This window comes from Bos javanicus, chromosome 12, assembly GCF_032452875.1.
Source record: "Bos javanicus breed banteng chromosome 12, ARS-OSU_banteng_1.0, whole genome shotgun sequence".
Taxonomy (NCBI): Eukaryota; Metazoa; Chordata; class Mammalia; order Artiodactyla; family Bovidae; genus Bos; species Bos javanicus.
This window is the reverse complement of record NC_083879.1, coordinates 30,217,154-30,245,088: the sequence shown is the minus strand read 5'-3', so window position 1 is coordinate 30,245,088 and position 27,935 is coordinate 30,217,154. Positions and strand designations below refer to the sequence as shown.

The window sequence follows — 27,935 nt, the reverse complement described above, 5'->3', positions numbered from 1 at the left end:
CACTCACATATGGCGGGCTCTTGCAGCCACCGGCCCCGCCCCTAGTCGTCGCCGCAGCTACAACTGCGGCTGCGGCGGCCGAGCGGAAAGCCACGCCTCTCTGCGGAGGCCCACCGGAAGTGCTCCCGTCTTCGCCTTCCCTGCCCGGCTGACGCCCTTTCAGGGCCCCCACGCAGAGCCGGAAGGGGAAGTGTTTCTCCGGGGACTCAAACCGGAAGCTGCTTTTCTAGCGGAGGGGCTCGGGGGGAGGAGCGGGCCGAGGAGAACGTGGGTTGAACGTCGCGCTCTGGCGTGGGAGCTCCAGTTGGAACGGGAGTTCCGAGCGACCCGGACGCGAGGAAGGACCGAGCCGGCGGCAGGTAAGAGAAAAGACGGAGTAGCTTCCTTCAGCTTCTGAAATAGGAAAAGCGGATGGAGCTGGGGTGATCTTTGGGGGTACTCTGCTGGTTGAAAGGAGGGGCTAGGCTGGGAGGGGGAAAGGCTTGGTGAATAAGGTGTTAGAATAGAGTACCAGATTCATTCGCTTGGACTCAGAGAGGTAAATGCTGAAGAGAAACCAGAGGTTCCCCTCACCGTACCCCCCCCGCCCGCCTCCCCGCTTCATAAGGAGCGTGAATTAACGGAACCCTGGTCTCCTCGGGTTTCCGAGGTTGGGTTTTGAAACTGACGTCTCCTGGTCTGTGATTCGGGACGGCTGGCTTGGGTACCAGACAGGGCTGGGCGCCGAAAGCCAGCCCTAGCCCTCGGCTTCAAGTCTGTGTGGCCTCACCTTTGACAGCTTGCGTGCCGAGCCCCCTTCCTTGGAGGGAAAGCTTAAACGGGTGTAAGGCCTTCTTCGAGCAGTTGGTTCTCTGGGTTTCCCCATTTTGCACTGGGCTGTGACTTTAGCTTAATTGCTGCTTTCGCTAGCCCCAGGGCCAACTTGACGCTTTGATGCTGTAATTGGGTCCGTGCTGGGTTAGTACTTGACATATGGGCTTCTGGAGCGTCAGTGGCTCACAGAAGTAATGAAAAGGGTGGGGGTGGGGGTGGGGAGCGGCTCAGAAAAAAAAAAAACGCGGAGGGTGAAGTGGAGTAGACGGTAAGACTGGAAAGCCAGTGGTCTCACAGTGTGGTGGTATTTAGGTCTTAGCATTGCCCTCAGGTAACCCTGAGCGATTGAACACACACGCACGGAGCTGTCTGGACTTTACTGTAATCAGACTGGAATCATTACTTGATTTTAAGCTGAGCAGCGACAGACTCAGACTTGTTTTTCTTTAATAAAAGCATCACTTTGGCAGTGATAAGGAGTGGAGATGGAGATGAAGACAGAAGGGGTTTGAGATGCTTCCAAAGAACTGTCCACAGAATTTGATGACTTTGACTAGAGAAGCACTCAAATTTTCTAGTATGTGTGTTTGTAAGCATAGAGGTGCCAAAGTCTAGGATAAATAGAAGCAAAAGGAGCAGGAGCAGGTGGTTTTTTGAAGAGAGGACGATGAGGCCAGTCATTCAGGGATAAATTGAGTTGTAAGAACTACCCCAGGGTTTCCTATCTAGGACCAAGTAAGTTGTATTTTAAAGACTTGAATAGCCTACCTCTGGTTTTTTTTTTTTGTTTTTTGTTTTTTTAGCGAATTTTCTTTTGGGGCTTTTGCATATTCAGGATTTCAACCACCAACCTACCTGTTTTACCATTGAAATTCTTGGATGATAGGATCAGGAGAGCAAATTTGAATTCTTACCATGTTTTACTTTAGTAGAGAGAGAGAGAGAGAACCAGCCGGAAAAGTTTCCTTAATCCCTCAGGCAGATGGAAATTTTCAACAAGGAAGATTTGTTCCAGATACATGGCTTACCAGCCTTTTTTTTTTTTTTGAGAATACTGCAGAATGATCCAAGCTATGCTGCCTATTTTCTGCATAATGTATAAAATAGCACTAAATAGTAGTTAAAATTTGCTGTGTGTCAGGTGCTAAACATTTTACACGCATTGCATTTAATTCTTAGAATCATCTAATTTTCCAAATACAGTTTTGAACCTAAAGCCCGTGCTTTTAGCCACTCTTGAATCCTAGAAGTTTGACTCTTCCTGTATAGTTCCCTTCTGTGAGTAGGTTATAAACAGAACCAGCCAGAGTTAACAAATTGGTGTTGTCCCTGAGGAACTTAAAAGGAAAAAGCACTAAACTTGTTTTTTTACCCTTTTGGCAGTGATACTCAGTGGACTGAATTTGGCCCCCTACCCCCAACCCCACCCCCCAGGTTGGCAACATTTGACAGACATTTGGCAACATCTGGAGATAAGGTTACAAGTGAGGGGTGGGTGTTGTTGATATCTAGCAGTTAGAGGTCAGTGATGCTGCTGAACATCCCCTTAACCCACAGGACAGCCTCCACAACAAATTGATCTGGTATATGATGTCTGTAATCTTGTGGTTGAGAAATCCTGCTTATGAATGTTTCTTGAGGAATAGCAACATGAGATTCACTGATGTTTTTCTAAAGAGCATTTTTATTTTTGGAATTATTCCTTGGCTTGAAAGCTGTGTAAAGTATATTCCTCTGAAACAGAATAGCGTAACTAGTTTCTAAAGTGAATCTGTGAGCCGCAGTTTCCCAGGAGGTGGTTGTCATAAGAATCATGGATTCTTAGATTTTGGAAAAACTTTTCTTCCAAGTGTTCTACAAATCCCTGTGAAGTGGTGATTCACTCTGCTCAGAGTTCTCCTTTATCTAGTTTTCCTTGTGTTTTAAACTACTGTTAACAATTACTTTACCTTACACTGAGTTCCAGTCTCATAATTTTGACTTGACTGAATGTGATTCTACTCTAGGGGACTACACTCAAAAAACACTTGTTACATGTGTAATTTGTACTATGACAGTGTTTATATTTTTGTTCTGTTACAAATTATTTAATGTAAAGTACATTATTGTCAGCTTTTAAGAAGTGGCACTGTTCTCAGCTGGTGCTATATTCTTGATAATTGAAAGCAGTAGGAATGTAGGGGGTTCTTTTTACCTTGTAAGGTAATAGCACAATGGATCTAGGTTTTGTAAAGTACTTTCTTAATATAATGTTTATATATTTGTTTTAAATTGTATATAGACTAAAAACTTAGGTTTTCAAACTCTGGTCAATGTAGTTAACTAATAGCTAACTCTATTACAAGTTTTGGTGTTTCCTTTTAAATGAGTCTACTACGAAGACTGGTCCTATTGCTGGTTTATGCCCTCTTCCCACAAATTTGCTAGATTTATAAATAAATTTAGGTATTTTGCTTTCACTTCAAAATAACAATTTTAGAATCTGTTTAACCTAGGGTATATAGTTCTCAAAATATACTTAATGTATATCCATCTTCTAAAATAGCATAGCTCTTTTTCAGAGTAAATAGGATTTTTGTTTAATTGTCTATTGACTTTTTTTTTTCCAGGGTTCATTGAGAAATCCTTAGTGCTATTGACATGTTTCAAGGGACATAAATTAGCCAATGACTCGGAATGACGGATTCCCCGAAGAGTGGAAATGGTTTGCCAATGGTTGGACCAGGGCCTGATATAGGGAACTCTTCACTCCACATGGTGGGGTACTTGGGAAAAGTTAGTGCACTTATTTTTTGCCTCAGTGCAAAGTTGGTTTTTTCCCTCCTGTTTTTGAGACTTAAATTTGGTTTTAATTTTACCAATTAATTTCTAAAAAATTGTATCTTCCACGGAAATCTTACAGTAATGGCGAAAGACTGTTTCTGTTTACCTCTCTGTTTCTTTGATATGTGAAAGTAGAAAACATAGACCTTATGGTTTACTGTTTGAATATATCAAACATATTTTCAGTGGTAACTGACATTACTTTTTCTCTTGCAAATAAAACTAATGCTATTCTTAACACCTACTTTAATATTTAAAACTAGAATATATTCTTTTTGGAATAATAGCTGTATTAAAGCCTGTATGGATTTCTTTTATTTGCTGTCTTTTAAGATATCTTGCCAGGATGCTTCTAGGTGAAAATTATTTTAAAATGTTCTGGTTACTTTTACATTTAACTTTTTGTAATTTGATAAAATCTGTGAGTGTCTAATTTACTTTTTTTCTCTTTTAGAATTATGATTCAGTGAAAGTTTTGTCAGATGGATATTGCCCTGCTTGTAGGGCGAAGGGAAAGTTAAAAGCCTTAAAGACTTACCGAATTAGTTTTCAAGAATCTGTCTTTTTGTGTGAGGATCTGCAGGTAAAGTATTAATCTTAGATGGTATCAAAGTTTTAGCCTTTTGCTTTTTTCTTCACTGTTTAAATTTGCGCTCATTTTGTAGTTTTTAGACTGTATGTTTTTTAATATGTAGATAATCAAAGTCTAGATCTGTCTGGTATGCAATTTTAAATATTCTCTGTTATTTTTCCATTCAGTTTCCTGAGTTATTACATGAAGATGTTAAGACTTGTTAGAGGAGGGGATATATTTCAAGATTTTTTTTTAAACCTTTTGGGAGTCCTTTAGATGTTGTCACTGTTATCTGTTGGTTTATTAACTTTGGGACTCACTGAGAAAGTTATTAACCTCTAAATGTTATGTACTTAAGAACTCTAGAACTTCTTCATCTTGCAAAACTGAAATTCTGTACTGTTGAATAACAACTTCTCCCTGTAGCCCTGGCAACTACTATTCTAATTTGTCTATGAATGTGACTAATCTCTAGGTACCTCATATAAGTAGAATCATATAGTATTTGTCTTTTTGTGATTTTGCTTAGTGTAATGACCTCAAAGTTTATCCACATTGTACCATATGACAGGAGTTCCCTTTTTTAAGGCTGCATAACGTTCTACTGTGTTAATATGTATATACCACATTTTCTTTATCCACTTGTTTGTACATGGACATTTGGTTTGCTTCTACTTCTTGGCTATTGTGAATAATGTTGTAGTAAAAGTATGGGTGTGCAAATATCTCTTCAGGGTCTTGCTTTCAATTGCTTTGGACAACTTTTTGAATACAAAATTACCGCTATTGATTTTAAAGTGTTCTATATCATCTGACATGTGGTAGGATTAAGGAAATAATCTCAGGGTATAAAAGTTGAGGATCAAGTTGTTGATGGTGACTGTGCATCTAGTTAGTAATGGAAAAATGAAGAACTTGTCCTGTTAAACTAAAGAATTTCTAAATAAGTGCAATATTGGGAATGTAGTGTTCACTTGTATCAGATCAGATCAGTCGCTCAGTCATGTCCGACTCTTTGTGACCCCGTGAATCACAGCACGCCAGGCCTCCCTGTCCATCACCAACTCCCGGAGTTCACTCAGACTCACGTCCATCGAGTCAGTGATGCCATCCAGCCATCTCATCCTCTGTCGTCCCCTTCTCCTCCTGCCCCCAATCCCTCCCAGCATCAGAGTCTTTTCCAATGAGTCAACTCTTCACATGAGGTGGCCAAAGTACTGGAGTTTCAGCTTTAGCATCATTCCCTCCAAAGAAATCCCAGGGCTGATCTCCTTCAGAATGGACTGGTTGGATCTCCTTGCAGTCCAAGGGACTCTCAAGAGTCTTCTCCAACTTCTCCAACACCACAGTTCAAAAGCATCAATTCTTTGGCGCTCAGCCTTCTTCACAGTCCAACTCTCACATCCATACATGACCACTGGAAAAACCATAGCCTTGACTAGACAAACCTTTGTTGGCAAAGTAATGTCTCTGCTTTTCAATATGCTCTCTAGGTTAGTCATAACTTTCCTTCCAAGGAGGAAGCGTCTTTTAATTTCATGGCTGCAGTCAACCATCTGTAGTGATTTTGGAGCCCAGAAAAATAAAGTCTGACACTGTTTCCCCATCTATTTCCCATGAAGTGGTGGGACCAGATGCCATGATCTTCGTTTTAGAAGATGCTGTACTTTAAAATGGAGGATTTAGTGCATTTCAGGTTTCCCGTGTAGCTCAGTCGGTAAAGCATCTGCCTGCAGTGCAGGAGACCTGGGTTCAATTCCTGGGTCAGGAAGTTCCCCTGGAGAAGGAAATGGCAATCCACTCCAGTATTCTTGCCTAGAAAATCCCATGAATGGAGGAACCTGGCAGACTACAGTTCATGGGATCATAAGAGTCGGACATCTTTCTTTCTTTCTTTCTTTCTTTCTAAGTGCATTTCAGTTAGTTGTTGCTGTAAAATGAACCATCTCAAAACTTAGTGACAAAGTGACTTAATGGCTTCGCTCATGATTCTGTGGGTTGTCAAGGCCATTCTTACACTTCCTGTTTTGTTGGCTAGTACAGCTAAATTTAGTCTGTGTGGCAGGCTGTGGATGCCCTCTCCCAACTGGGAACTCAACTCGGGTAGTCAGCAAGAATCTCACTTCTTTTCCACAAGGATCTCTCCATAGGCTAATTGGGATCCTTAGAGTGCAATAGCCAGAACTAAGAAAGTATCTTCCAGAAAGAGGGCTGTGAGAGGGCAAGTCCAGTCAGCCAGTGCTTCAGGCCTCCGTGTGCATCCTGGTTGTTCGTGTCCCATCACAGCTAGTCACGTGGCCAAGCCCGAGGCTGTGGCAGGGGGCTGACCCTAGGGCCTGACTACCTGGAGATATAATAGTTCTTTAGTTCACTAGAGGCCACTGAGATGGCTGTCTACCATACCTGTATAGAAGAAGGCATGTTTTAAGTGAAGGAACACAGGATGTAGATTTCTTGCATCTATCTTATAAAATGTTTTGCTGGTGTTCAAGCTTAGGGAAAATTCGTTGGTTATTTTAGTGAATTGTTTACACTTTTGCTATTTGGCTGAAATTGTGTTCATGCATGGTAAAGTCATTAAAATTCAGCCAATTTGATTCTGAGACCCCGTGTGGTTGTAAAATTGGTCCACTGATGTGCTCTCTGGTTAATAGTTTCAAAACTATGTAACATAGATATTACTCTTGGCAACTTTTTACATTGAAACTACTTTTCTAGTTTTTAATGCCATGCAGTATACCTATCCCCAAAAGACTAGTACACTTATCATAGAATTTTAGAATTTTTAATTCATTCAACATTGGATTCTTTGTTAAAGCAAAAATATGTATGTTTTCCTTGTTAGCTTACCCTGGTGTAGCTTAGATTAAACCCTTGACTATTCAAATTAACTAGGAAAAAATTACTCTTTTGAGGACTAAATTTTTGATTAGTTGTTTATCCTTGTTCCTTCAAATTTAGATTGATAATATTATATACCCTCTCATATCAAATTAATGCTAACATTTTATACATATTTTTCATAACATAGAAATGGTAAAGTAAAGCTTGAGCTTATTTGAATTTTTATTTTTTCTTTCTAGTGCATCTATCCTTTGGGCTCTAAATCACTTAATAACTTATTTTCTCCGGGTTTGGAAGATTGTCACACTCCAAATAAGTCTCAAAAAAGAAAGATCTTGGAAACCAACTGTGAAGATTCACCTCTTTTAGCAGGTTCCAAAAAGACTAAAAATCATCGAGGCATTGACAGTGAACAAGTTTTGAACAGTAACCATAATGGAGGAGAATATGATGGAACCTCACCAGACTTACCTGGTTCACTGTACAGTGGACAGCAGAATCCAGTTAGGACAGCTGATTGCTGGGAGCAGAATGAGGCTTTGGAAGCTGATACTGTTGACATGGCTTCTGAGGAAGATGCTCCCATGGTTGATGTTTCTGGAACTGAAGGAACTCGCCCTCAAAATGAAAGGTGCACATCTGAACTGGAAAAGCCACTGGAGAGCAAACATACCTCATTGTGCCAGACTTCATGTGTGCAGTGGAAAAATGCACATGCTCTTTGTTGGTTAGACTGTATCCTGTCAGCACTGGTGCACTTGGAAGGGCTGAAAAGCACTGTGACCGACCTGCGGTCCAAAGAGGAGTCCGTGTTCGGGCGGTTGTTTACCAGGTATAGTGAAGCCAATAAGCTTCTGCACACCAGTCAGCTGGATGGAGTTAAAGGTTAGTAATAACATTTTATTTCTCTTTAATTTTTAGAGAGACTAATATTGAACTTGTCTCATAGCGCGTGAAAAAAGATGCCATTAGTACCCATTGTTCTGTGTCGAGACCTTGGAGCAGGGACCAAAGGGACATATCATGAAGCTTGAGATAATACCAGTTGTGTTATCATGACTGCCCAAAAGGCAGTCTTTTTCAAAAACTAACAGTAAGGAGTCTGTGGTTAAATCTTATCTGTTGGTCAATGGTGATCGACATAGAGTCCATCACAGTAAAACTTTGTAAGTTTTTGAGTTGCTGTAAAGTGGAATAAAGAAGTAAATAGATCACCCATAATCCCACAACTCTCCAAAAATCACTTCATAGTGAGGGATATATTTTTATTTTCTCATGAAATAGGATACCCAGGAACCACCTCCAACCCAAGATAAAATATTTGCAGTGATTTACATGTACCTTTGTGTTCCTCCCCATGCCATCCTCTACTCCCCCGAAGGTAATCATTATCCTAAAATGTGTTTTATCATTTCTTCTTTTTAAATAGTTCTTCCTAAAAATAAAAAATAAATAGTTCTTCCTACATATATATGGCTAAGTAATGTATTGCCTAATTTAATGTTTTGAACTTTATAAAAAAAATATACAGTATATTTTTTCTGGGACCTTTTTTTTTTTTCCTATAAAGATTTATCTGTAAAGCTGCTTGTATCTGTGGCTCACCAATTTTAATTGCTGTATAATATTTCCAGTTTGTCAAAATACCAGTTTGTAAGTATAGCAGTGCATTTATTCATCTATCATTGGGTTGATTCTTGCCATCATAAATACTGCTGCTGTGACTGTTTTTAGGCCAATCTCTCGGGGCCCAGGAGTTTGTTTCCCTTGGATCTACCTTAGGATAGACTCTGTCACACAGAATGGATAAAGGCTGATGGTTTTCTAGAGTGGTTGTACCAGTGTGTACTCCCATTAGCAATGTAGATGAGATCTTCCTCGTCCATATTTCTTCCCTTGGCTATTTTCACACTTGGAGATTTTTGCTATTTGAATGATATAAAATGGTCCTGATTTGCTTTTCCCCAACTTTAGAAAGATTGAATAGCTCTTCCTATATAGATTGACCCTCTGTTCCCTCTGTGAAGCCTGTTTGTGTCTTATACCTGTTTGTTCTGTTGTCATGTGCTTACTGATTTGAGCTTTTATACGTCCTTGTTGCTCTATTTATCTATGTCAGATAGCTTGCTACATCTCCCAGTTTATATCTTGTGCGTTTGCTTTTTTAAAGATGTCTTTTGATGTACAGAAATTGTTCATCTCCATTTTGTAGCTAGTAATGTTTGTGGCTTTAAAAAGAAATGTTTCCTTTATCCAAGATGAGAAAGTCATTCACCTGTGTTTTCACTGAGAAGTCACAGAGCTTTGCTTTTTACATTGAAATTCTTAGTTCAGTGAGAGGTAATTGGGTATGGTGTGTGGTAAGGGTTCATTTTTTTTCCCATTGCACAGCCAGATTTTCCTAGCTCCACCTTTTTCCTCAGGTGATCTGCCATGCCCCCTTTGTCATATTGCAGTCTGTGTAAGCAGTTCCTTAGCACTCAGTTTTGTTCTCTTAGTCACTTTGTCTCTGTACCAGTACCACACTATGTTAATTATTAGGGCTTTTTAGGTCTTGCTATCCTCATCTTTACTCAACTTGACTTTGATCTTGCAATCTTTTATATAAATTTTATACATTGTTTCCCCATCTTTGAATATTTTCCTGTTGCTGTACCAGTGCCAGGCTGTTTAAATTATTATGGCCTTTTGGGTCTTGGTATCTGGTAGGGGAGAATCCTTACTTTTATGCAGTTTGACCTTGGTTATTCAGTATTTTATTCATCTTTTACAAGATAATTGTTTTTATAATATAGTTGTAATTACATTTGTTCCAGCTGCATTACTGTTGATTGTAAGTTTTCTCTTTTTTTCTAGTGTGATCAGATACTAAAAATTCTGGTCAGTGCTCACTTCTTATTACAGGAGACTCCAGATGTTCTCATAGTGAAACACACAAGTAGTGTGTGATCAGGCTATATGAATTATTTACTTGTAAGAGATTTGAGTGAAAAGATCTAGTAGCCTAAGAGTACTTAGAATCAGGTGCATATGGGGGCTTTTACTCAAAATAATTTTAGTTAATCTTAGTTTCTTAATTTTATTAGTTTTCTGTCAGTAATTTTGAGGACTTTTGCCCTAAAGAATGTCAAAAACATGGTCAGGTATGTGCCCCAAGATGTTCATTATAATACTATTTATAATAGTAAAATAAAGAGAAAAATCTTAAATGTCCAGCGATAGGGAATGGCCAATAAAACTATGGTTCAGTTGGAGTGTAATAACTAGCCTGCAAAGTTTTTAATGAAGCACATTTGTGTAAAAAAAGCAGAATGTGGAATTGTACAAAATTCGATGATGTCAGTGAAGATCCCTTTATGCCCTCCTTCCTTCCCCTCCCCCCAAAAAAGATGTAGAAGGAAGGAAACATACCAAATGTTAGTTTGGAAGTAATCATAATATTAAGACTCCTTATAAATTTATCTGTTCCTGTGATCTAGTTAAGTTCAGTAAAAGTTATAAAGAGAAGATTAACTGATTAGAAGTTATTTTAGCATAAGGAACAATTGCATTGAAAGAAACGGCCTCAGATGTTTCAGAGATGGGCAGAATATTAACATGTAGCTCTTTAGCAAGGCCTATGATTATTTGGGTGAGAAAAACTTTCACTGAGATTTTACTCTGGCAGAATGATGTTGAGCCAGGCAGTCAGTACTAACGATATCGTGCTGTTAAAACAGACTGAGGGAATGTATGGTATACTATGGGACTTCCCTGGTGGCTCAGATGGTAAGCATCTGCCTGCAATGCAGGAGACCCTGGGTTCGATTCCTTAGTCAGGAAGATGCCCTGGAGAAGGAATTGGCTACCCTCTCCAGTATTCTTGCCTAGAGAATCCCATGAGTACCCCGTGATGGGCTGCAGTCCATGGGGTCACAAAGAGACACAAGTGAGTTGGCTAAGCACATAAACACATGATACACTGCAAAGACAAGAAGAATTAAGGAATTTTGTAGTTTTCCATTTTGTCTCTGGAAAATTTGTTGACTGAGAAACTTTCATTTTTGATAATGTGTTAATTGTCTGTGGAAAGATACAGGTTGATGAGAAATCTAATGTTCTATATTTTATTATTAGATGGAGATTGTAAAAAGCTTCCTTCAGAAATATTTGCAAAGATAGAGACCTGTCTGAATGAAGTCAGAGATGAAATTTTTATTAGACTTCAACCTCAGCTTAGATGTACATTAGGTAAGTAATTTGTGGAATTTAACTGTATTATTCATCTACTGTAAAGACATACTTACATCATAAGGAAATACAATACTGTTTTATTACTTGGGATGATCACATTCTTGGAAGGGAGAATCTGGGTAGAAATGTATCACTGGTTAAGTCATTCAAGGATGGAGTTGTTTTATATAAATATGCACGCATGTGTTCCATCCCTTCAGAGTGGATGCAGTTTTTAGAGCCAGCTCAGCAGTCAGGGATTACACCATTGGCTTCTTTCCCTGTCCTTTCCCCCAGTAGACTACTCCAGCCACTCATCTGTTGGGTGGGGGAGTCATCCCAGAGGAGTCTTGTCCGTAAGATCACCAGAGTGTAGACCGAGGGGCTCCCATGTTGCATTTTGCGGCTATCAGTTCCCTCCTAGAGTGACCTGAGATGTTTTATTCAGGTTCCCTACTTCAGTTCCCAGTTGAATTTTAAAGAGTGGTTTCTTCCCCAGTCTGAATCAACACCCTGCTTACCCCTGCTCATTATAAATATTTGGAAGATTGTGTCTTGCTCTACTGCTGCTTTGGATGTGGATTTCTATATAACAGAGAAGGGATGTCTGAAAATTGTGCACTCATAGCAATTGGGCAGGCGTGTAGCTCTTCCTGTGCAGTAGCATCCTCTCAATGTGTCTGCACTATTCAGTCAGCAGTGAGAGGGGCTACGTTAGTGCTTAAGATCTTACTAATGAAGCCTAACATTTGCTTCTGGGAGCACGTTGGAATCTTACAATGTGTGTGTCCTCATTCTGAATATTGACATGTATTCTAAACCACTAAAGAAAGAGAAGTAGAATCCATACTGGCTTGGAATGTTGGTTACATTTTTAAGATCAGCTTAATTACATTTTAAGACACTTAATCATTTTCATTACTGGTTTGTTTGTTTGTTTTTTTTTTTTTAATGTTTTATTTTATTTATTGGACACACAGCATGTGGGATCTTAGTTTCCCAACCGGGGATTGAACCCATGCTCCCTCCATTGGGAGCTCAGAGTATTAACCACTGGACCACCGGGGAATCCCCATTACTGTTTTTAAAAAAACACATTGTAAGCTATCCTCTCTGCTCTCCCTCCTCACAGTTTAAGAAATATTACAACTAATACCCTTTTTGTACTCTTTCCCAATTATTCCTTACCTCACCACAAAGGTAACTGCTATCGTCAATTTGATATTTCCTTTCCTTCATTGTATATGTGTATTTTTTATTTTTTTAAGGAAAAAGCCAGTATTTTATGGTGTCTACTTATTTTTGTAAGTGTAGAGAGTAATTGGAGAAGGCAATGGCACCCCACTCCAGTACTCTTGCCTGGAGAGTCCCATGGACGGAGGAGCCTGGTAGGCTGCAGTCCATGGGGTCGCTAAGAGTCCGACACGACTGAGCGACTTCACTTTCACTTTTCACTTTCATGCATTAGAGAAGGAAATGGCAACCCACTCCAGTGTTCTTGCCTGGAGAATCCCAGGGACGGGGGAGCCTGGTGGGCTGCCATCTTCGGGGGTCGCACAGAGCCAGACACGACTGAGGCAACTTAGCAGCAGCAGCAGCAGAGAGTAATTTAGTCTTTGAGTGTTGTGTACCAGGATAGACAGACCAATAGAACAGAATAGAAAGTCCAGATCCAAACCTGCCTGCCTCCCCCCAACCCCACCCCCGTTTGGTTTCTTCCTAATGGTGATGGTTGGTTCCTGATTGGTGGGGGAGGGGGTTTGGGTGGAATTAGAGCCCTTCTTCACAGCACAATTAGAAAGAAACTTCCAGTATTCACATATTTAAAGACCTAAACACGAAAAGCAGAATTGTAAAACTTTGGAAGAAAATATAGGTCACTATTTTACTAGAGATTGGTGACTGCAGTTAACATCAAAGTTTGAAACCTCTGTGTAAAGATAGAACAAAGAAATAATATCCAGGATATCTTATGAAGAATTCTTGTACATCAGTTTAAAAAAAAAAAGAAAAAACCTGATAGAAAAGTGGCCAGACACATTAATGAGTCAGTAACAGAAGAGGAAACCTGAATAGCTAGACAGCAAGGAGTCCCTGAAAAGTTTGCATCCTGATGAACAAGATACTTCAGGGAAATATGCAAGCTAGGTACAGACGGTCTCCATCTTTCAGTGGTCCAACTTTTAAATTTTTTCCCGTTTACAATGGTGTTAAAGAGAGAAATGCAATCAGTAGAAACTGTGCTTTGAGTTTTGAATTGTGATCTTTTCCTAGACTAGTGATAAGCCCTATGATCCTCGCTTGTGATGCTGGGCAGTGGGAGTGAGCTGCAGCTCCCAGCCAGCCGTGCGATCACAAGGGTAAACAACTGATATGCTTACAACCATTCCAGATCCAGTCCAGCATCGTGCTTTTCACTTTCAGTGTAGTGTTCAATAAAGTGCATGAGATATCCAGTACTTTATTATAAAATAGACGTTGTATTCAGTGATTTTGCCCAACAGTAGGCTAATGTTAAGTGTTTTGAGCATGTTGAAGGTAGATTGGGCTAACCTTTGATATTTGGTAGGCTAGGAGGATTAAATGCCTTTTCAACTTAACGATATTTTCCATGATGTATAGGTTTATTGGAACATAACCCTTTCATGAGTTGAGGAAGATCTGTAGTTGAGCAGGAGTTCGGGTTAAGGCAATAGAGACAGAGAAACCACTTAATTTAGACAGGATGTTATCAAAATTAGAAATAAGCTTTGGTATTGTATGTTTCTCTAACAGGATGCTTTAGACACCTAAAATTGATAATCAAAGGAAAAATAATTAAGATAAATTTAGGAGCTATGTACATTACCTAAAATGGTCTGTAGTCATATAACTTATTCAATTGTGTTTTGAGCTCTTTTGTGATAGTTTGGTTTGTTGAGAACTATAAATTTTTTAGAGCTAAAGATTATGTTATCATAATGCAATATAAATTATTTACTTTTTCACTTGATATTAGTTTCAACAGAGTAAGTAAGTAAAGGCTGATAACTAATTACAAACTCATGCTATACTACATACTCTTTATGCATATGATGTTCATTTTTAGGAGATTAATTTGTTATTCTGTTTGTGAAAAGTATTTTGTTTTGGATTTCTGTTCTTTTACAAAAATAGCAGTGGGACTATAACTTTTGTGACCACTGATACTGATAGAGTGGTGCCTAAGACCACTGATTCTCAGGCAGGAACATCCACTATTCTGCCTCTCAATACAGCCGACCGAGATGACTCCTCTCAACTGCGTTCCAGACAACTGTAGTTCCAGGGTTGGGGAGAAGCGAACGTTGGAAGTGAAGCAGTCCCAGGGGGAGGGAGTCGATGGCAGGGCTCAGATTAGTCCTTGGGCCAAATCAGTAAGGCAGCATCTAAGCTCCCTGGAGAATAGAAAGGAGGGAAAGCAATTGGAGGATGAATGTGAGGAGAATCTAAGTCCTCCTAATGTGCTGCTCTCCAAATTGGAAGACAGAATCCACAGTTCAGCTTTTGTTTTAATGACAACAAAATTCAGATGTTCTTTAGTTTTAAAGTTGTTGAAGTTTAATTGTTAAAAGATTAAGAAGAGTAGTGGCTGAGGAGTCTGGTCCTGTGAGCCCGGTGCGTCATGCCCTCACCAGTTTGTAGAACAAGAGAGTCAGAGTAGAAATGGCTTTTTTTCATGGTTTTGTCCAACTTGGAAATTATTATCCTACAGGGTTTCTCCAGTTATATTATTTTTAGCATCTGTACCAAACAAATCTACATATTTTTGCTTTGTTTTTATGATGCTTTAGAACTGTCACAGTTCTGAGGATTTCTTTTTTTCCCTGAGAAAAGCTTATCTGAGGAGACAGTATGAGTCTTCTGTATCTTTGTCTTAGGTGTTTTCATAAGTGTCAACAAGACAAATGAAAGATAGCGAGTGAGAATTAAAATGATGAGCATTTTTAGAAAGTGCTTCGAAAACTTCTCTTGCCCAATTGTGAATAACTTACTCTGTCATATATACATATTCCCATATATTCATACTGTGAATATAGTGAGAAAAGACAATTTGTAATTTTTTTTCAGTTCATTATGAGCAATAATTTTTCTTTTTCTTCTTCAAGGTGATATGGAAAGTCCTGTGTTTGCATTTCCCCTGCTCTTAAAAATAGAACCCCACATTGAACAGCTCTTCACATACTCTTTTTCTTGGAATTTTGAATGTTCACACTGTGGACACAAGTATCAAAACAGGTTAGTGTTTCTATTTTCTTTAATGGATTCATTCTGTTGAAAATGTCTCCAAGTAATGAAATATGAAGAAAACTTGCTTCCACTTGTAGCATTGCTGTCTTTACCCTTGATAAAATTTCCTTTGGTATATTGAAGTTTCTCCACCGCTAAAAGGAAAAAGTTGAGCCCCAGAAACTTTATTATTTACTTGCTTTTTCATACTAAAAGAGTACCAAAAATAATAATAATAATAAATAAACATGAATGGTTTGATAGATTACTAGAAGGAATTTTGTTACGAAGTTCTTTAGTGGGAAGTGGGGGCTAATGGTGAAGTAGCACAGTCCTCTGCCTCCCCCACTTCTGCTGGATTCCCCGCTGAATAAGTATACCTCTTAGAATTCTTTGCAAAGCCATATGTGTTTTGTTTACTCCTATATCAGAGACCAGGGCTTTTGTTTGCTGGTTTTGAACATTGTGGAAACTTGATTTTAGGCTCCCAGAGTCTTGGCAGCAGATGTTAGAGGTAACTTATGCTCTCCCATTCCTTCCCTTAGTCCTATGAAAGAGCCACCACCAGAATCCTTCTACACGTGAACTGTCTCAGCTTTCTACTTCCCTGCTGCCTCTAGGTGAGGATTAGAGAGATCACGATTGTTGTACATGACCCTGAGATTGGTACTCAGGACGAAACATGGAGAAGAAAGAAGCTGCAAAGTTATTTTGCTTCCATACACCTACCATATAAAAAAAAAAGAGAGAAATTAGGTTTTGGAAGAGGAGTCAGGGAGAGAAAATTTATCAGACACGACACCCTTGCTGTGTCCATATATGAGAAAGTCACTGGCTGGCTGGCAATTAAAACATGACCACGCTGGTTCTGTTGGTCATTTATTCAAACTGTTAAAATAGAGGTAAAATCCTTTCCTCTTTTATTGAATTCATCTGTTAGTAAACTAGAAAATTTGGAGTCTCCAAGTTACTGAATAAATGTATATGAAGAAATACTACTTCAGATATTCATTATCTTAACTGAGACTATTTTCAGGTATTTAGGGATTAGTCAGGGAGAGCTGAGTGTGAGAGAATGCTCTAGGAAATCCAAGCTGTAGAACCAGGAAGCATTTTTTTTTTTTTTTTATCAGTTAAGTCAAAAGGACTAGAACAGAGTTCAGTTCAGTTGCTCAGTCGTATCTGACTCTTTGTGACCCTGTGGACTGCAGCACACCAGGCTTCCCTGTCCATCAGGGAACAGAGTAAGACTTAGCATTTCACTCATACTTAGGACTTAAGTAACTTTGTATGAGTATTAGAAGAAGCATCTGCTTCTAGGTCTTCTGGCATTGAGTTCTATAAATTATCTGACTTTCTCCTCATTTAACATATGCAGAAACTGAAACTTGAAAGGGGTTAAATTGTTGCCTGAGGTGACAGACTAGTAAGTGGAACAACTCAGGCTTAGACTTTCTGTCCCCTCAGACTTTCCTGCTCACTGAGGTATGCTGCCTAATCTCCACCTGGGTCTTAAATAATACAAATAACAGAAACAAGCCTGAAGCCGACAGTCAGCTTGATGATAGCTTTTCCAGAATCTGTATCTCAGTTGTTTGACAGCTTTTCACTGAGCATATTCTCTGTGCCAGGAACTCAACAGAAATCATCTTTATTCTGGCCAAATTCAGACAGTTAGTTAGGGAAGTAACATGGAAACATAACAGAGGGCCAGTGACTTAGCAGTTATTTTGATCTGTTGGCTTTGAATACAAAGTGAAAAGTGCCTTTTGGAGGCGTATAGAAAAACCATGAGAGCTCAAGGGAGAGAATCCACCAACCACTTGCCCCCCTCCCTTTTTTTTCATTAAAGTTTTTTTGCTCTAAAAGTAAAAGTAGTTAGAGGGGAAAAGCTTAAAATGAAGTGGCATTACGTTGAAACTTATTTTCACTTAATCTGGTGGAAGAATATCAGCAAACTTGTTCGTTTGTGTGCTGCTGTTTTTAGTGCTAGTTTAAGAGCTTTTGACTTGACTTAGAAGATAGTTTCTGCAGGCAGTTAAAGACCTTGGAGTTGGGCTCCCTGAACTCATTTCATGTCTGTCGGGTTTATCATCTGATGTGTCTCGTTTTCCTCATCTGTAAAATGGGGATGAAAAGAGCGCCTGCCACAGGGATGTTTTGGTAGATGAGTTATGTGTAGTATAACTCATATGCCTTATATGTAGTACCTGCTCAGGAATGTGAGATGTCATGTGGGGCATTAATGCTTATTTGCTGAGACAAACTCCCTTTTATTAATGAAAAATAGGAGCCTTTACTTAATATTTATCTTTGGAAACTGAGAATGTAGCAGAAATAACAGTCAGTGCGTTTGTTGATACCCTTATGTGGCTTTGCCTTTAAAATGTTAGCTTCCCTGAGAATTGATCTATTTGTGACAGCCTGTACTTACCTCACATATAAGTTATTTACTGGTATTTGTTGTTATTTATAAAAGAAGGTGGTGTCTCTTAGATAATAAATAATTGCTCTTTTAAAGATACTGTTAATTGAGTTGAATTGTAGTGTGCATCTGTAAAGATCATGTTTGCAGATGCTTTTGCTATCAAATATTCAGGCTTAAGTGCAAAATTTAGAACTCATGTAAACTGTGAAATCCGCATTTTTTCACAACTGATACTTATAGTTTAAAAATCAAAATAATTGTTGCTATTCCCAAATATGTTTTTGTAAGTGCCCTTTTTATTTTTGGTTGTTAGTAATGGATAGCCAGATGGTGAATTTTTTGAGTAAGGATGAACTCTTAATACATTTGAAAGCCTTAAAGCAGTGGTTCTTCACTCGGGGCTCTTTGCTGCCCTGGGATGTTTGGCAGTGTCTGGAGATAGCTAGTTGCTGCAGCTGGAGGCTGTTACGGCGTCTTGTGTGCAGAGAGGCCAGGAATGAGGCCCAGCATCCTCCAGTGCACAGGTCAGTGCCCTCCAGCGAAGAATAACCCAGTACGAAATATAGAGCAGTGGGATTGCCCTTGAGAAACCCTGCCTTTAACATTTTCACCTCATAGCTGAGAAACTATAGATAATTAATGTGGAGCGTCCTTACAGAAAACTTTACTAGGGTAGGGTTAGGAAGGAACATTGACATAAATTTGCAGGAATAGGAAAGTATGAATAAATGAAAGTGCCTTCTGTTTTAGTCATTGATTTAAGGTAACATGAATGATTATTAACTTAATCAAAATTATGTCTTTTTTTTTTCTTAATAGATGTATGAAGAATCTGGTCACCTTTACAAATGTCATCCCTGAGTGGCACCCACTTAAGGCTGCCCATTTTGGTCCGTGTAACAATTGCAACAATAAGTCACAAATAAGAAAAATGGTATTAGAAAAGTGAGTTTAAATTGCCTTACTATTTTTAGAACAAAGTGAATGTGGATTTACTTTTTTTTTTTCCCCAATGTGTAGTATTGAAAGTGATGACTGCAACTTGCTTTTCAGAAGTTTGAGTTAGCATAGGTTTATGAATTGCCAAAGTGCTTCTCTCTGTCAGGAGCTCTGGTAAGCTGTTCAGGTGACACACCACTGCAGAGCTGACTTAGGGTAATTGTCTGACCCCACACCTACTATCTCTCCTCCTTTTTTTCTTTGTCTTCTCTCTCTTTTAAGTGTATTAAACTTCCATTTTCCTCACCTGTATCAAGTGCCTAGAGTCATGAGAATTCTGGGATTTCCTTAACCTGGTTTCAAGAACTAAGATGATTCAGAATGAGCCATAGGCTCATCTATCTGAGTTTCCATCTTCTCCCAGACTTCAGCGTGCTAATTCTTCATTCTTCTGTAAGCTTTCTGCTGCCCTTGAGCAGATATATCTTCATTATATATCACCAACCCTTCTGTTTTTCCTCAGTGGGCGGACTGATTAGAATTTTCTTTTTTGTATTATCAGAAGCTCCATCTCTATAAAAGCTCACAGGTCAGTTCCATGTTCAGAGAAGGCAGTGGTACCCCACTCCAGTACTCTTGCCTGGAAAATCCATGACAGAAGAGCCTGGTGGCTACAGTCCATGGGATCGTGAAGAGTCGGACATGACTGAGCGACTTCACTTTCACTTTTCACTCTGATGCATTGGAGAAGGAAGTGGCAGCCCACTCCAGTGTTCTTGCTTGGAGAATCCCAGGGACGGGGGAGCCTGGTGGGCTGCCGTCTCTGGGGTCGCACAGAGTCGGACATGACTGAAGCGACTTAGCAGCAGCAGCAGCAGTTCCACGTTAGGCAGTTTCTCTATCTTTTTTGTTAATACACTCACACACGTACCTCCTCTGTAACTTTGTCCCTGCCTAAAGGACATGTTTTGAGGTTTCATTTGATGTAGTAAAGAACCAGTGACATTAACCTTCTCTTCCCTTTTCCCAACGGCCTTGAATGTGCCAAGAAATCCCTCAGAACCTTTCCTAAAGGTTTAATTTTCACCCAAGTAACAAAATCTGAGTTAATCTACTAGTGCCAAGACCTAAAAGGAGAAAAGAACAGCGTTCCTTCTAGTCCATTTCCAGGCATCTGCTTTAAACCTTTAAGGTAGCATTCTCTTTGACATTTCAGTACAGTGTGCCTTTGCCACCTTTTAAAATAGTTGAGGACTGGGGCTCTCACACCATCACCTGGGCCCCACCTGTGTTTAACCTCTCCGTGTCCTTCCAATGTGACTACATTTTTTGGTTAAAACAGTACTTCATTGTTTATTATGAGTATACATATATCCCTTCTCTTGCCAAGGAGTATATGTGGTTATATTTCATCTCTTTCATAGCTCTTTATTTTTCTTGGAGTTACTGATTGTGTTTTCATTTGCTTTGTTATATATGCATTGTGAATTTTCTCCGAATTCTTCAAATGCCCATTAATTTTCTAAACACTTAAATGCTTCACAGTTTTAAAATTCTCCACACTTGTGGCATCACAGATCAATGTGTGGCAAAAAACAGAATTTATTGATATAGACAGTTTGCAGGACTTTTTATTTATAGTTACATAAAGACCAGATTATTCTCTAATAGATTGACAAGGGATAATTTACAAATTATACCTTGTCAGTTTGGATAATCTACATTTTTGGACACTGATTCAAGTTTATTTCAGCTGAATAAATGTTGATAAGCTAAGTAAGTTTTGACATCTGTTTCAATACCTGGGAAAAGAGATATTCAGCATTTTTTTGTAAATCCTGAAAGTTCTGTTAAATTTAGTTATTTGAGGCCTATTCTGGGTTCTGTTCTCTGGTTTGTCATGTTACTGTAATGTATTTTTGAAATTACAGATGTTTTGAAATTTATAGTAAATCAACCAGTATGTTTTCTTTTCTACTTCCTTAGAAATAAACTTTTTGTAAGTAGAATTTTAACTTGATGGGTCTGTCTACTTCCTGAGAAAACAGAGAAATAGGCCAAATTATTAGCTTATTCAATTTTTTAAAATGTTTATTTGAATATTTTAGGTTTATTATTTTGTTTCACATATTACCTGTCCCATCTAACAAAAAAGCAGTTAATTTGGGCACTTGGTACCAAAGAAAATTCTCAAAGGTCTAGATTTTTTTCTTTTGATTCTGTGAAGTAGTTTTCAAGAGATTTTCTGTAAGCCAAAGCAGTGTTGCAGCTTACAGAGCAAGTTTTGTTTAATGGCCTGTGTTAGAGCTTTACTACATGATGGCCTCCAACTGTCACTGACACCATTCTGAGAAGGGTGTACTGTTACACACGCCTTCAAATGAGTTCTCCGTTTCTAATTAAGGCATACATCTGGAGGTTCTCAAGAAAAAGCAGTGCAATTGGCCTTGGGAGTGTTATGCGTGACTCACTTGCCTCAGACCATCTTTTGTGCAGCCAGACACATGGCATCACATCCATTTGACTTCTCTTGCCTTTCTCCCCTACAGAGTCTCTCTCGTATTCATGTTGCACTTTGTGGAAGGCTTACCCCATAATGACTTGCAGCGCTATTCATTTCATTCTGAAGGCTGTCTTTATCAAGTAACTTCTGTAATTCAGTACCAAGCAAATAATCATTTTGTAACATGGATTTTAGATGCTGATGGTAAGTGCTTAAACGTTTTTCTTTTATGATAATAGGCGTGGGGACTGAACTCTAGTTTGTTGTTCTTTTAAGACAAACGTTGCCTTGACATTCTTTTCTCTCTTCTTGTCCTTGCCTGTTAAAACCCTACCCCTCTCCTCTACCCCATCACCCTGCTTTAGAATCACTCCTCATGGCTGCCTTTGTTTGTTCATATCAGCATGTTTATGAGTATACACATGCATATGCATATGCTTTTTTAAACAGAGATTGAGGTGAGAGACTACTATTGGTTTATAGTTTGCTGTTTTTCACTGAATGTTCTTCCTGGGGATAGTTTGGATACATATCACAATATACTTATAAAAGCACTTTGCAAAAGGAAACTCATAAATACAGATATTACCTTAAAGTTTTACCCTACTTCAGAATTTACGGTGGGGATTAGAGTTCTCAATAACTTAAAAAAAAATTGGAAAAAAATTTTAGTTTCCTAATTGCATTCTAGAGAATGAAAAATCCTCTTCAGAGAGAAGAGGTTAGGTGTTTTCCAACTTTGACAAATATATAAAAATTGTATGGTTAGCTTATAAAAAATGTCCTGTCTCTTCTCTAGAGCAGTGAATCAATCTCTGAGAGTTCAGCCCAAATAGTAATCAGATGGTTCTAACATAACGTTTGTGGTGGAGATCCACTGACCTAGGCAAAGAAAATATTCTCAAAGTTTTAATGGTATAGGATAAGAAGTACTGGGTTCGGATTGTTTATAAGACTGTATCGATATAAACTTATTTAGCAGATAGTTTTGTTTGTGATTTTTTTTGGTGTTTTAGAGGGGGTATTTAATGTCTTTCCCTGTCATTGATCATCTCATCCCTACTTGACAAATGAGAAAACAGGAGCTTAGAAATAAGAGCAGACACCCAAAAACCTAAGCTTATATTTTTTTCCTAACCGCCCCCCCCCCAATAAAATAATCAAATTAAATGTTGGTACTTGAGGTAACAAGCTTCATTTATCTTGAAAATTCATATATATGAAAAACTTAAATCTATTTTCTGATATTGTTATATATATCAGGTGATACTGCACTCTGAATTCCAGAAGTTAAAGATACTTCTGTCTTGATTTTTATGAGCATTTTAGAAAAGAGTAAACACTGCCTCAGTTTTTCACATTTCTGGATGTTTGTCCATAACTTGTTACCCAAATCCAAGGACTTGACATTCGGCAGAGAAAAATGGTGACATAAGGATAAGGCCATGTTTTCAAGTTCTCTTTTGGTGGGTATTCAGTAATAATAGCAGTTTAAAAAGCCAGAAGAAAGTTACCTAGAATAGTGGTCTGTTTGAATGTCTAACCTCTCACTTTCACTCCCCATTCCCCAGGAAGTTGGCTAGAATGTGATGACTTAAAAGGCCTGTGTTCTGAAAGGCATGAGACATTTCAGGTTCCTGCTTCGGAGATACATATTGTTATTTGGGAAAGAAAAACATCCCAGATGACAGATAAAGCACCTGCCTGCCATCCACTTAAAAAGACTAGTGACCAGTATGCTTTCGGCGACGAGAAGCAAGTGTTTCCAGCAGCATGCTCTGCGGGCGAAGCTGCCTCAGCTGAACCGTCTTCAGGAACGCACCCCACAGATGTGTCCATGGTTCCTAATACCCTCTCACAGGATGAAGCCGTAGCTCCTGGACGTCATTCCCTTCCAAATCTGAAAGGTTCAGTTGATAGTGGTATCTTACCCTTGACACTTGAAGAAGTACAGTCCAACTCTGAAGGTTTCTTATTAGAACACAAACCTGTGGCAGAAAATGCAGGGGTTGTTGAAGCAAACACTTTGCAGTCAGAGGAGCCACTCATAGCTCTTCTAGTGGCCCCATGCGAGGACAAGCTTACCCACAACCAGCCAGATTTAAGCTTTTCATCCCAACTCTTAACTATGCCATCAGTACAGGTGTCTACAGAAGATACTGCAGTTACTCAGCCTGTTAATGACACTCAGGCTGGTGGCCTTATACAGCAAGTAAAGTCAGTAGACACTGAGGGTACAGTTGCCCTAGAGAGGAATGCTTCACTGAAACAATTTCTTGTAGCAGAAACGGAGAAGTTAAATCCAGAACAACATGTTACATCTCAGGTATCTGATTGGAAGGAAAAAGAAACCACAGCATTTTCTCAAACTGTAACAGCTAAGCCATTACAGAATCCACCTCTGAAAGAGAATCAGAAGAAACCATTTGTGGGAAGTTGGGTTAAAGGCTTATTAAGCAAGGGTGTTTCTTTTATGCCCTCTTGTGTTTCAGCTCATAACAGAAACACTGTGACTGATTTGCAGCCTTCAGTTAAGGGGGCAAGTAATTTTGGTGGCTTTCAAACTAAAGGTTCAAGACAAAAGGCCAGCCAGGCCTCCAGGAAAGCTCACAGGAGGGCAGCTAAGCCGCCTCTGCTGAGTAACTCTCCTCCAAGCCATCAGTCACCAACCAGCACAGCTTCCCCTCCCCGTGCTGATGGCACTGTTGATTCGGAAGTTTGGAAGAGATGTGAAAGTGCCTCCTGTGGAGCTTACCTCAACCACAATTCTCATGGAAATGAAAATGGTGTTTCTTCACCAAACCATGGAGACACAATTGAGGGTCAGATTCATAAACTCCGTCTAAAACTTCTTAAAAAACTTAAGGCAAAAAAGAAGAAATTAGCCTCTCTGATGTCTTCCCCCCAAAACGGAACACTTCCAAGTGAACCTTCGGAACAGGTGTCCCATTGTGGGTCTCCAAATGACAGTGAGTCAATAGAAGGCTTGCTACAAGAACTGCAGCGTCAAATTGACATTGCCGATAATAAATCAGGGTGTGCCACAGTTCCCGGTGTTTCCCCATACGGTGGTCAGACGCATGAAGAAATTCTAGCAGAATTACTGTCCCCGGCCACTGTGGTTTCAACAGAGCTCTCAGAAAACGGGGAGGCTGACTTCAGGTATTTAGAAATGGGAGATAGTCACATCCCGGCACCAGTTCCCAATGAATTAAACAGTATTGCCCACAACACACATCTGAGGCAGGAGCATAATTACTGCAGCCCCAAGAAAAATCAGAGTGAACTTCAGCCAGATTCACTCACAAATAATGCCTTTATTAGAACATTGAACTTGGAAAGTCCCATGAAGACTGATATTTTTGATGAGTTTTTTTCTGCTTCAGCATTAAATTCTTTAGCAAATGACACATTAGACTTACCTCATTTTGATGAATATCTGTTTGAGAATTGTTGAGTGCTTTTGGCTCTTTTTAGTTTAATATTTATTACTACTATTGGAAAAATTTACTGTATTTCTAGGTAGTGTTTGACACACTGGCCTTGTCATGAACAAAATGTAAGCTACTGAAGGTTTTGCCTCTCCAGTATTCTTACCTGGAGAATCCCTTGGACAGAGGAGCTTGGCGGGCTACAGTCATGGGGTTGCAGAGAGTCGGACATGACTGAAGCGACTTGGCAGTAGCAGCAGCATGCCCATGAAGCCTGTGTTTCATAAGTTTAAATAATGATGAATGTGTTCTCCTTTTTGGCTTCATTTTGTGGTTGTAGGTGAATGAGGATTTGAAAATGTTAAAAATGAAAAGTAGTGTATAGTTTCTAGCAGTTTTATAGTTGGGTATACTAAATTTCTACATTTCAAATTTTAGTTTCGTTGGTTCAGGAGAAACACTAGTTGATACAAACTTAAGTGTCTGTATATGGTATGTGAGCATGTGACTGTTTTTGCTAGTGGTGCTGTGGTCTTAGATAAGAGCCTAAGCGTGTTTCTTGTACCAGTAGAGTGGTATAGAATGTAAACTTCCCCCCCATATAATTTGTCTCCCCTCTCTCTCCTTAAAAAAGATGGCAGGAAACTCATAACTAGAATGTTGCATAATGCTGTGATCAAAAAACGATCAATAAAAGGAAAAAGTAATGTATTTTTGTGTTGATGTGCTAAGAGATTATAAGTATCATCTTTCTTTCTCCCCTAAGATACTTATTTCTGTAGCCAAAGTGGAACACACCATCTAACAGTTATGTTTTGGCAGAAATAGCCAGTACATGTAAGGCTTGCATATGTTGGGTTCTATTATAAATGAAATGTTAATTCATTTAAACCTCAACGTTCCTATGAGCAAAGTACTCTTATCACCTTTAACAGTTAAGGAAACGCCATTGAGCTAATAAGTTGTAGAGCTGGGAATGAGTAGAGTGGTTACTACAACAATAAGAGGTACTGAATTTATATGTTCTATATGAACATATAAGGTTCCTTATATGAACTTGTAGCTTCATTTAAACTTTGGGTGACCAAACAGCACCTCCTGCTGTATTAATTTGAATTAGTAGCAGAATTACTAAGGTTTAAGGGTGGCCATCTTGGGGAAAGAATACTTTGCTAGGGACTCAGAACTTCAGAATTGATTCATCAAATTTACTTCCAAACCTCCCTCCCTTCCCTTTTTTCTGATTACAAAAGTGACATGTTTATTATAAGGAAAAACTGGGAAAATAGAAGAGAACACCAAGATTTCAGAGTATTCATCTTAACATGTAGTGATAATAACTACTGCAGACATTTTCATGTTTTTATGCATTTAGACTTTTAAGAAATAAAAGCTTCTGTCGTACCTGTTTGTTAATGATCTGTGTTCATGTTTAATGAGCATTTTTTCCGTCTTTAGTTTTTGACACCTTTTGGATAGCTACGTAATGTTACATTGTATTACCACTGTTTCATCAATTTATATTTTGAAGTGATTTGTACTGTTTTGTTATTGTTAATTATACCTATTGACAAAAATTTTTCACAGATCCAGGTTTTATTTTCTGGGAGTGGAATTGCTGGGTCAAAGAATATGCACTTTTATTTTTGGTCTTTTAATAATGTCTTGAGTCGTTTTGCTGAATCCTCATCAGCACTAGGAAGTAGCATTGGTCAGGGGAGGAGAACCTTGGCTCATTTTGGTTACATTTCCATGATGACTAGGGTGGCTGAATATTTACTGTAACTCTTAGCCATTTGAGTGTCTTTGAGGCATTGCTTATCCATCCTTCACTTGTTTTATTCACTCAAATATTTCTAGGTTTCTGCTGAATGTCAAGCATTGTTATAAAGCTGATATAAGGCAATAAAAAATAATAATAAAAGGAAATTCTTGCCTTTCAGTCATTGCCTTTTAAACAAGAAGGTAAATGTATAATGTTAGGTGGTAATAGGAAATGGATGTGGTTGACTCTTGCTGTTTGGTAGTTCTATAAAGTTGCCGTGAACACTGCATTAGCAATTACTAAACCACTGCTCCTGGCGGGAGTACAGTTAGGTTCCTGTGAACCTCTGCTCACAACATCTTCATCATTTGATCAACAAATGATGTTTTTTGTGTCTTTCTGTTTAAAGATACCTTATGTAATAGATATTATTGCTTCACTAACGTTGAACACAGGCCAACAGTGCCTGAATGGAGCTTATCCTGCACACATATTTTCCTCCATAAGGCACATCACACCTTCCTTGAGCTTGGGAACAGGAGATAGGACTTGAGTACCACGCTTCAGGGCTATTTTAAACCACAAAATAACCAACAAAAAGCACAAAAGATGTCCATAAGATGTTGGGTCCATGCCAGCAGTCCTTGAAGTCTGGTCCTATCTAAGATGTACATGAGCATGTTCAGTTCACGCCAAGTGATCTGTACCGCACATTGAAGACCTTGTGGCACAGACCAGATGTTCTGTAAGGGACTCAGATGTTTCAGTGCTGTGTACACATCCACAGATGACCACAAAAGCACTTGCAGGTATTGACTTTGAGGGTTACAAATTTTAGCAAGTAGGCAAATTCACAAATACAGGCTAATAATTGATAAATGTCAGATGGTACTAAATGCTATGGAGAAAAGTGATGGGCAGATTATTTTAGACCAGGTGGACTTGGAAGGGGGGTGACATTTGAACAGGTCCTTCAGTGAAGTTAAGGAATTGACCATGTGACTGAATGAAGGGCATTATCTAGGAAGAACGAAGCCCTGAGGTGTGAGGGTGCTTGGCATGGTTGAGAACAGGGAAGAGGCCAGTGTGAACAGTGAGCAAGGAAAGGAGAATTAGAACATCGGGTTAAAGAGGTTGGCAGAAACCAGATCACATATGGTTCCCGAAAATAACAGGAAGCCACCAGAAGTTTCCAAACAAGGGAATGACACAATCTAGTCAAGAGGTTTTAAAAGATCACTGGGGTTGTCAGAATGGAAGTGCTAGTTTGTGACAGTCTCAGTTCAGACAGCTGTGGAGGTGATAAACAGCTGGACCACTGTTGCATTTCAGAGGTGGAGCCAGCAGGTCAACTT

At 39.1% G+C, this 27,935-nt stretch overlaps 1 protein-coding gene across 3 annotated transcripts; it reads left to right on the top strand.

Moving 5' to 3' along the window:
• On the top strand, window positions 1-26,393 carry USPL1 (ubiquitin specific peptidase like 1). 3 transcript variants are annotated; one of them, XM_061434845.1, is made up of 9 exons: window positions 1-359; window positions 3,423-3,588; window positions 4,091-4,219; window positions 7,294-7,939; window positions 11,171-11,284; window positions 15,394-15,523; window positions 18,762-18,887; window positions 21,431-21,588; window positions 22,956-26,393. In XM_061434845.1, the coding sequence occupies exons 2-9, from the start codon at window positions 3,490-3,492 to the stop codon at window positions 24,839-24,841; spliced, it is 3,288 nt and encodes a 1,095-aa protein (XP_061290829.1). In that variant the 5' UTR covers window positions 1-359; window positions 3,423-3,489; the 3' UTR covers window positions 24,842-26,393. The 3 variants fall into 3 exon arrangements, with proteins under 3 accessions (XP_061290829.1, XP_061290830.1, XP_061290831.1); XM_061434846.1 differs by lacking the exon at window positions 3,423-3,588 and having other exon boundaries at window positions 3-359; XM_061434847.1 differs by lacking the exons at window positions 1-359; window positions 3,423-3,588; window positions 4,091-4,219 and adding an exon at window positions 8,339-8,435 and having other exon boundaries at window positions 7,828-7,939.
• Window positions 26,394-27,935: the final 1,542 nt, after the last annotated feature.